The following is an 11,302-nucleotide window of genomic DNA, read 5'->3' as shown; positions in this document are numbered from 1 at the left end:
GTGTGTGTGTGTGTGTGTGTGTGTGTGTGTGTGTGTGTGTGTGAAGAGTTGTTCAAGAGTCAGGTGGTGAGGTGACTTGCTAAGACACTTACACAGCAAGCACATTGTTTGGGCCGGGTTTTGATATCAAACAATCTCAATTGTTAACACTTGCCTGAATGAGTGTAGAGTCGTCGCTGGTACCTTTGATGAAGCTGGGTGAAATAATAGGTAATCTCACGGCGTGTCACCTTTGATATAGTCGTTGAATCGTTGAGTTACCCCAGTCACCCTGGGTTACACTTGTAATTAACTTAGCTTGTAAGTATACACAAGTGTACACAGGTTCTGTTATCTTCATTTGTGGTTCCTTGGTTTAATGTAAACACACGTGGTGATTTTCTAGTTATATTGGATGCTCTGGTAGTTACAGAATTGTTTGTTGGCAGACTACTGAGCATTAGCTATTACAGTAGCTTGTAATTAGCTTATATAATTAGAGAGATATTCAGCCTGGGAGCTATGCTCGCACACGTCTCTGGTATGGTGTCTGGCTGTGAACTTGTGAAACTGTGAACTAGACGAACCTCTCTCTGTCTGCTTGTAAGGGGGTATGTAATCTATACGTCAACACAGAGATAAGAGGCTACACTCCACAGGCCTACTCTCACGGTGGCCTGGGGACACATATTTATGAGTTGTAACCTGAGTCTGTGTGAAACTACAAATGTTTATGTGTGCTGTCCACCCTAGGAGGTGTGATGGAACAAATGCTTAATGTAGCTGTATGCTCAATAGTCTGGGTGATAGAATGTATATAATGAATATATGTCCTTAGCCCATATTTATATAGTACTAATTGATAAGGGCTGGAACAACATTAACAGTGCTACTAAACCATTGTCTTATAACATTTTACATTATAATTTCTATTTTAAAATTAATTGATGGATGATGGCTCGACTGGGCTACATTTACACTTAGACAGCTGACCAGTGAATAAACCAGGGCATATAGAAATGCATTATACACTAGTGATGTCGAAGCTTCGAACTGCAACCACAACTTCTGAGCAACTACATAAACTATCACAACTTGTATTCAAATGTAATAATTAATTACTAAAATTATTATGTGTGGTGCAAAATAAGGGGTGTTTATACTTAAATTAATCGCTACCTTAAAGAATTCCAGCACAGGAAAAAGGGAAACGATGGAGCACCTTAGCTTTCGTCTTTATTCAAGACATCTTCAGAGGCAACTGAATTACAAGGACTGAGACTGAGAGAGGCTTATGTACACAGGGTGACCTTACAAAACATGAGGTCAGGTCAAACACATGACATCCACTAATCCACACACCACCACCACTGTAAACATAAGAGGAGCTTATAAGAATGGGCGATGTAACTAGTCAGGTCAAAGATATGAGACCCTCTAATCATCTATCCTACATCTACCTCGAATGCTTTCAAAGCATTTTTAACCTTGGGCCACTGACAAATAAATTTGTGTAACATATCAGTTTTGAACTGACCATCACTAAGGTTTATAGAATTAATTTCTCTATTCAAACTTGCTTCAACCAGAAGTCTTTCTGTGACACAATGATTTATACACTTTTAAACTGTTTTCCCAATCTATGGGATTCATAATATGAACTGTCCAATAACATGTATAGAAAAATAACAAAATATTGCGTCATGCTCCTGGGTTCTCTTGTGTTGGAGGTTTGGGGAGGGAGGGAGGGAACTGACCGCACACCCCCCAAAAAGGTTCCTGCCTCTCCCCTACTCCTCCCCATGCCTGCCATGTTTTACCCTTTTTTTTTATTAATTAATAAAGATATGTTTACTGTAATAATTTGTGCTTAATATGTTTAATATTTTATATTAACCATGATAAAACATACACCATAAGAGGCTGAACACTGGTGAAAAGGGGAGTGCCAGCTTCCTTGCCTCCCACCAGCCTCCCTCCAACTCAGTGTCTCACACAAAAGACTGTAAACTAGATGTTCTGTGTGAGTATATGATGTGGTGTTGGGGTATTAGTTAATCAGTTAATGAATAATAAATAAACAATATTGTATTGTTAATGACAGTACAGTAGTTTGATAAATAGTAGTGACAATTGTAGTACGCTAATATTCATCAAACGACTGTCATTGATGATACAATATTTCTTATTTATTAATTAATATCACAACATCACAGCCAGACACCCTAACACCACCCACACACCCCTACATTGTATGACATAAATTTATGCATGGTTAACTACGTGGTGGTGAATTAAAAGATCAGCTGTTGAGGAGCTTAGCGCTTGGCAACACTGGTGCATGTTACCACTCCTCTCCACTCCATCTCTCTAATTATCCATGCCTTTCTACTTTCTCACTCCATATTTTAAAATCTTATGTAACATAATGTTGAAGGGATATAATGCGATAAGTGTAAGTATAAAAAATACAGCTACTCCTCGACATACTCGACCTACGACCACCTGAACATACGACCGACCGCCTCAATCGTACCAAAATTTTGTCAAATTACGTATTTTTGAGTCCAATGTTAGTGATTGCGCTGTGTACTGACAAAATTTTTGTTTGTAATTCACTTTAAAATGGCTGGCAAGTTTAAAAGTGAGAGTTTTGTGGTGCTGAGAAGAAAAAGAGACCCATTTTAGATTTTCTATGTATTATTTAAGCATTTTTGACTTACAACCAATTCGACTTACGACCTGGATTTGGGTCCCTAACCCCGTTGTAAGTCGAGGAGCAGCTGTACTGTTGTTTATTCAAGACATCTTCAGGTCCTCAGACTCACTAATCCCACACCCAACAATGGGTGACCTGACATTATATCAGAAGGTCAGTAATATAAGATCACCAATACCCCACCCTATCTCCACCTGACATTGTGTCAGGTCAGGTCAGGTCAGGTCAGGTCAGTTACACAAGACCCATGAATCCCCCACAGCTCCAAGGGAGTGGAAAATACCAGTCCCTGCTGTAACACACGGCTTCATTCACGACCATATCATATAGATTTTTAGTTTAGACTCTTAGAAAACTCCCCAGCACACTGAAACATTCTGAGGATGTGGCCTTGTGTCTGTCTGTGCAAGATGCAGTGTTTAGACACTCGGAAAGTTTTTCCCAGTAACCGGAAATATTTCCTGGGATGAGGGATTTTTCTGGGTTTGAGAAAGTCTTCCGGTTAGCCGGAAATCTCCCGTCCCCGGAAGTGCTCTGCCCCAATTATTCCTGCTAACGGGGATATCACTGTACTATGAATAGTTATTATTTTATCGCGAGTTGAATGAGAATAACTACCTGTCATGTATGGTTGTTTGATCTTCAAACCTACAATAATCAAATTTTTCTGCAAAATGTTATTATTGTGGGCTAATACTGTAAAACAAGTTAATGATCACCAAAAACAACACTCGGCTTACACCCATCCCCCCATAATCCCCCCAAAATGAAATAATAAAAGAAACTAATTTGTCTATCAGTATTTATCTTTCCATCCCTACTATTAGCCAAAGATTTATACTATTGTTTAGTATAATAGTGTGTAATAATAAGGAAACACCACTACACTCACCCCTCCCCCCCCTATACTGCCGGATTCTGGGGTCACTAAGTCTAAGGGGATAACTTAACTCTAATCTTAATTTCTAAGGGTCGCTGCCACCAGACACCCTCTGGACAGCATGTAGCTCGTTAGGTAGCGTGCAGAGTGGACTAGGCATTGGGTTAGGTTTTCCATTGACCAGATCGATAAGGGTAAAGAAGGGTGAAACCATAACATGTCTTAATTGATTTATTCCTTATAAAACATACTGGTAAGAAACATATACATGAATTGGCCTTCCTCAGAAGAACAACGGAAATGTGGTTACCCAGATGGGCCCCAGACTCTTACATTGATGGCGTGTCATCCACCTACTTATTGCATAACAATCTGTGACCACCTTACCTCGGTCATTCCTTCTTACACTATCCCTTAACACATCAGACTGCTCCACCTGTATGGAATCTAGCGCCGTCGGTTATCATACATAGTAGCACCATCTCAACACACAGTACACTCCACCCCTGCAGGTATGGGACTCCTTGTGACTTTTAGGTATACACAACAGGCACCTCGTTCGCACACCGCCCTTGGTGGGTAAAGACGAGGGCTTCACCTAGAGACATACCAGCACTATTTCTATGCCTGGTATTATAGGTTGCTCCAAGTGACGACCGCAGAGTTTCTCACAGTCTCCTTATTTGTGACTATTCATTTGGAGTAGTGCGCTGGAAATCCACAGGTTCACTGGATTGGCATAGCGGGGAGTAGTCACCGCCTGTTGTGACGCTCAAAGGGATAATTGCGGCCGGGTGGCAAGGTTCTCCGACCGCATGGAACCTGAGGTGACGGTAGAACGAGGAAGACTGAGAAATAATGCCTGACGGGCGGTTATCCCACCCCTTAACACTTTCCTATTACACTTATATATCCGGCAAAGCTTTAAACTGTAATAACTTCTATTTATCAACCTTAATTATAGGGCGGGATATAGCCCGCTAGGACACTGACCTGAGGTGACGGTAGAACGAGGAAGACTGAGGGCATTGCCCCGCCGCTCCTCGTCACGTAGCCCTACAGTTTCCAATCCTTAATTTTCACTTTTGTTTCTTATGGTTCTCACCTGAACACTTTTCGGTATATTGTCACTCATGCCTTATAAACACATATTTTAATCCTAAATTACACACTAAGGTAAGGTCTTGGTTTGCTAGTTCTTGGGTAAATTCATGGGGTTATAATATCAACGTGGCATCTGAGGCGGGTACATGACGCGCCTTGAAACAAAGGCTGAATGTTCATGGCGGGGGTGTATCAACTTCACTTAAAACTGTAATGAGGGATCCTCCTCTCACACATTGCACTATTTGAACACAGACATAAGATTCTCTGATCACTGTACCTGTCGTGGGTATATGTCACGTGAGGATACGAGGTGTATTAAGTTCATACCGACGCATACAAGATATTTCCTTTCAAGTATAGTTTCTGGATCACTTCCAACACCTCACATAGTTCTGATACATTTATCCTTTTTCCAGATCATTGTTCTCATGTATTTTCATATGATATCTGTGGAAGTTATGTTCGCTACACGCTCACAGACGTAAATAGTATGACCTTCAAACCCTGATCCACACTGAGTCTTACAGTACACTAGTCCGGCTCAACTGGACTTTAACATTCATCTTATGCATACCCTGAGTTCTCCTTAATGCTATGAATACATAAACTTAATATGATATAACTATACCTGGGTACAATACAACACATGGTCTAGGAACATTGAGTAGGTGAGTTGTCCTTTATCAATGTTCCCCGTTTTCTGAGGTTCTACAAGCGTGGTGCATTTGAATGTTATATAGCGTAATATGAATTAAATGGGGTTTTTAGGAATGACAATGATGTGCGCAGTACACCCCACCATTTGCCTCTTCCCTCCCACCCAACGTAATTAACAGACAAATACAAAGGCGGAGACAGTTTGCATAATCTTTGGTAAAAACAGTATTATGATAATAGTATTACAATCTTACTTTGTTTAGTTCCTTCGTTTTATTATCCCGGACGATCGTAGTAAGTTGAAGTTACGTAAATCCTGAGGAGTGTATATAACTATAATGGCCTTCTCATAATCAACCACGTACTGTTCAAAGTCTGTCTCTGCCCTCTCTAAAAATCGCTCCTCTCACTCTGAATGGGATGTGACCACCTTTACTTGCTGAGAACACAGCCAGATACGTAGCTCCTGGCCTGAGGCGAAATGACACCCTATATTTGAAGGACTTTCAACCGTATTTCTAGTCTACCTAGGGGGGTTACATCCAACACCAACATGTAGAGGAAGGGTGAAAATAGTGATATCCATCAGAAAACGCCTTTTGCCTGGGGTGGCGCTTTACCTCCTTGTAATGCTGAGCGACTCATATGATCTAATGGTTTTGTTGGTAGGGTAAGTGCTACAAAAATATTAATACAGTGGTCCCTCGATTAACGAACACAATTGGTTCCACAGAGTCGTTTGTTAACCGAATCTATTACAGTAAAGCCTCGAATAACAACGTTAACGTGTCCTCCAATATTGCAGTGTAAGGTGAATCGTCTTATCTCGAATCATTAATTCCCGTTAAAATAAAGCAATAAAGCAATAATAATGAGATGCATTCCCAAGTGTGACCTTTTCATGTCTTTTGTGTGGCTTTTTACCCTCTTTTCCTCCCAAAACAATACAATTAATGAAAATTGCAAACTATATTCTTGAAGTAATGTTTTTGAATGCACCTTATACAATATAAATGAATAATAATATGGTCACACGAGGAGATGGGACGCCATTGTTATCGTTTGTGTTTACAGCCGGGAGTCCGGGACGATAGTTCTACACGAGAAAATGAAGAAAATAAGACCCTGGTTGTAGCTGTAGTAAAATGAATGACAAAAATGAATACAGTATATATGTTTTAAATAATGTTATTTAATGCTAATAAATGGAACAATAGAAGTAGCTAACTACTAATGGCAAAGAAAAAAAAAGAGATGGATTGGGAACGCCAATATATACGTATGTGCACATTTAAGGATACCGCGTCATTTATCTTTTTAAGAATACTGTATGTACAAAAGATTCATTATTGTTTATTACTGAATATGTATTTGATTGAATCAATCTTTATATATGCGAAATGAACAATACAATTCATTAATAATACGTAGAATATTATAACATACAAGAGGATAAGAGATGGTATTGTTGTCAGTGTTTACACCCATAATGTCAGTTATCCATCTGAAACTGAAGAAAATAAGACCCTGGTTGTTGTTGTAGTAAAATTAATGTAAAAAATATGTATGTTTTAATTAATATTATTTCCTGTACAGTAGAAGTAACCACTGATATTAAAGAAAAAGTGAGACATAGTGGAATGCCAATGTATACGTGCGCATTCAAGGAAACAGTCATTTATCTTAAGAATACTGTATGTACAAAAGATTCATTATTGTTTATTACTGAATATGTATTTGATTGAATTAATGTTTATATATGTGAAATGAACAATGCAATTCATTAATAATACGTAGAATATTAAAACATACAAGAGACAAGACGGCATTGTTTTCGTGAGTGACGATGGTTCTACATAAGAAACTGAAGAACATAAGACCCTGGTCGTAGCTGTGGTGAACTTAATTAAAAAAAAATTGAATACCCTGTACCTGTATGTATGTTTTAAGTAATGTTATTTAATGTTAATAAATGAAACACTAGAAGTAGCTAACCACTAATGGTAAAGAAATAAGGCGAGACGATTGGGGATGCCAACGTATGAACAGTAAGTGCGTACATGTGAAAACACATCGTCATTTCTCTACATATGAATATGAAAGTAACGCTTATTTACTGTTCATATATGTTTTTAAATAATATTTACGAATGTAAAACAAAAATTCTCCTTGCCAATGGTGGTAAAGTCTAAAACATAAGGACAGCCAATGAATATTGTGCGAGTTTTTACTCAGATGACGAAGTCATCAGGTTCAACTCTGGCTGAAGTTGTAGGTTCAACTCTTGCTGAAGCTGTAGCTTTCCACAAAGCTGTTGCTGAAACTGTTGCTGAACCTGAAGTTGATGTTGAAGTTGCTTATGATGCTGAATTTGATGGTGTAGCTGAAGTTGATGGTTTAGGCCTTCAAATAATAAAGCAGTCGAAAGAACCTTGCACAGCTGCTTTCTTTTCTCATTATACATCTTTATGTAGAGGTCATATACGTTTATTTAAATTTTAATGCTTTGTTCTGTTAATGGATCCACTTCAGAAAATATGTTCATTGCTTGCTCCATATAATATCCACAGACCTCTCACCTTTTTCATATCATTTTAACACATCTAGCTTCTCGGCTAAGCTCATACACTTTCTATTAGCTTTTGAACCAACACTACCATCACTTGCTCTCTTGCTCATGTTGAATAGGGATGCAAAAATGCTGTAAGAAACCCGAGAAAGTTTTTCTCCTGTTCCTGTTCCAGATGCGTGAAAACATAAGGCCCGCCAAGCTCCGACTGTTGTTTACCACTCATTAGCCAGGCAGCTTCTTTGCGCAAGGCGATCTTCATTTTTTTTACAGTGGAATTTTTTTTTATAATACACATCGGGATTTAGTTGTTATTTATATGAAAATGTAATTTTAACATATTTTTATTATATTTTGGTCGTAAATACGAACGAAATAAGGACGTAAATTGAATTGGGTCTTAAATTAACTAGGGTATTAAATATGGAAAGTTGTAGGTCGAACCGTTGTTATCGGAGACTTTACTGTATTTCAATGGGATACTGTATTAGGTAATTGGTTCCAACTTACAGAAAAGTATACTGTACATACAAAGTACTGTATACCGGTAAGAGAATTAACAACACATTAAATATAAACTAAGTACAGTACTGTACTGTACAGTATACTGTATAATAATAAGTAAAAACAATAGAATACTACATTTTAACTTTGAGGTGTGTATGTCGTATTCCCGGCAGCTTTGTTTACATATCAAACAGCTGACTGTAGAGGCAGTCGATGATGACATGCCATATTCTTTACAGAGTGCATTGGTTCTAATGCCTTCTTCGTGTTTCATAATAATTTCTGCACTGTATATTATCAATATGTTAACTAAATTTCAGAATGACCAATAATTTTAATGTAAAATGCAAAAATATTCAGGAGACCAACAAACTCTATGTTCACTCCACTGTAAACAAAGTTAAAACTGAGAAGCATTGTTGGGTGATTCAGTCAGCTGATGGGCACACAAAAACTGTTCCCTGTACTGTCTGTATTATCAATATGTAAACTAAATTTCAGAATGGCCAATAATTTTAATATAAAAAATGCAGAAATAGTCAAGAGACCAACTTTCTTGATATTTACTCCACTGGAAACGAATGTAAACATAGAACTGATTACTCTATTGGTGGACAGGTCGATCAGCTGATGCACACAATAAAACGTGTTTCTCGTAAGGCTTTCGTTAATCAAAGTTTTGTTTGTTAATTGAACTGAAAATCATAATGGGAGCTAATTCGTGAACCAAAATTTCTTTAATTGGACCACTGTACTGTAACTGGACAATAGAAATATTTTAAGAGATAATTTAAAGGAAACGGGCATAATCTTTGCTTGGATGGGTTGGGGTAAGTTGTTCCACACCTTCATACCATTATATTTTATGGAGGTCTGGTTATTCTGGAACTGGAAATAATTATTCTAAATCAAATGATTAATTGATTTATAAACAAAGAGCACAGCAGTAAATGTTATATCTTCAAATTTTAACATTTTCAATTTAGCGAATTGTTTGTTAGTGTGGTCAGTTCATTTCAACTAGGTCATTGTCTGCACAGGCAGGTGGCTAGTAAGGTAATTTGACCTATTACCTGTACTGTACTTGGTGTTCATGTTTGCTTTAATTTGTACAAATGTATTTTATTTTGAGAATTTCTCATGTCTTTTTGTTTGTTCTGCAGGTTGTCCACTTATGCCAGATTTCTTTTTGGATGAATTTGACAATTTTAGTGTTGAACAAGCTAAGGAACAGGGTGCTGTTCCAAAGTATGTTGATGGAAAAGTTCAAGAGGAAGGCACACCCAAGGGTGATGGACAGGTTTCACAGGTATGTTTTAATGATAATGTGACTTGAGTTACTGCCACCTGTTGAGAATGTTACTTGGTTGATGACTTGGTGTAATTCCAATATAGATTTTCCTTATATTTGCTGAGGTTGTAGTCCCAGGAATGGTTGGTACTGTATGAGCATGGTATAAAAGAAAACTGGTTTATATAGTAAAATAGGTGTTTCATTCCCAGCCACAGCTAAAGTTCCCCTTTTGAATTACTTCAAAAGTACCTGGTACTTCCTCCTTATTTGTGGTGTAAGATGTAATATAAGACTGGTAATCAAAATATTTTATGTTTATGTATTAGATGCAATATAAGAAATTTTGGAAATACAGAACAAAATAATACTATACAGGGAAGAGAATCTTGGCAACAATACTCCGGCTGGTGAGTGGTGATGATGTCACATTGGTCAGTTTGAGGCATAAGGCACTTATGTATGGCATAAATGTATTTCCAGTACAGTTACAAGCTTGTTCTTATTAAAATAATCACAATGGTTTGTAAAATATGAGAAGCAAACAAGTGAAAATAGGAAAAAAAGATAAATTCATATAACAGTTGTTATTTGCTTTTGTATTCACAGTGGAGTGTCAGTAAATGGGACAGTTTATTAGTACATAATTTATTTCTTGATTTTAAGCCATAGCACACATTATATGTGTGTGGTTTTTGTAACAAATTAGGGCAAAAAAATAAATCTGTTAAATTCAAACTCTACCACCTTTTAACCCTTAAGCCCCAGGTTAGGGTGCCTCTGGCATTACCCCACACCCTGGGGTAAATGGAGAAAAATCAACTTTCCAAAAATAATTTTTAACCCTATTAAATGATAAAACAAAAAAACAAAAAAATAAGTAAGAAAAACTATATATTGACCCTCTAGAAACTTCCCCGGCAGCACGGAGGGGGAGGGGGGGGGGGAGACAAAGGGACAGTGTTGTTTGGACAGCTGAGCTCGTGGTCACCTACGCACTTACCAGCTATTTTTAGCTTTCCTTTGTGTCCGAGATGGCCAATAATGCATGTATTAACTGATCATAATACTTATTTCCTGTAAGTAATTCATTTAGAATATATTATTTGCATTATTTTTCATAAAAAGTGCTCGGCAACACTCAAGCAGTCCGTCGCCAGTCTCCCTGGCTGTCTTTGTGTTTGTTAGAGCAAGTAATGCATAAAATAATAATAATTCCACAAATAAATACATTTAACATAATCATAGCATTATTTTACAGTAATACTACACTACAGTGGTCCCTCGATAAACGAACACAATTGGTTCCACAGTGTCGTTCGTTAACTGAATCTATTATTTCAATGGGATATTGGGTAATTGGTTCCAACTCACAGAAAAAGTACATACAAAGTACAGTATAGGTACTCTTCGACTTACGACCGCCAAGACATACAACCGCCGCAGTTGTATAAAATATTTTTCAAATTACGTATTTTCGAGTCCCGACGTTAATGATCGTGATGTGTACTGACAAAATTTTTATGTGTAATTCTCTTTAAAATGGCTGGCAAGCGTAAAAGTGAGAGTTCCTCTTGATGCTGAGAAGAAAAA

General features: G+C 37.6%; 1 protein-coding gene across 2 annotated transcripts in view; it reads left to right on the top strand.

The window, feature by feature from the left end:
• Positions 1 to 11,302, top strand: part of LOC121878235 (hydroxysteroid dehydrogenase-like protein 2) — a 52,091-nt gene that overhangs the window by 32,517 nt on the left and 8,272 nt on the right. For both annotated transcript variants that reach the window (XM_042384328.1, XM_042384329.1), the window contains exon 6: positions 9,582 to 9,727. In XM_042384328.1, coding sequence (XP_042240262.1) covers positions 9,582 to 9,727 — 146 coding nt within the window. The remainder of the gene's footprint in view (positions 1 to 9,581; positions 9,728 to 11,302) is intronic.

Source organism: Homarus americanus, unplaced genomic scaffold (genome assembly GCF_018991925.1).
Source record: "Homarus americanus isolate GMGI-L3 unplaced genomic scaffold, GMGI_Hamer_2.0 scaffold45562, whole genome shotgun sequence".
NCBI lineage: Eukaryota > Metazoa > Arthropoda > Malacostraca > Decapoda > Nephropidae > Homarus > Homarus americanus.
Note: the sequence above shows the minus strand (reverse complement) of the source record. Positions and strands in the feature narration are given on the sequence as shown.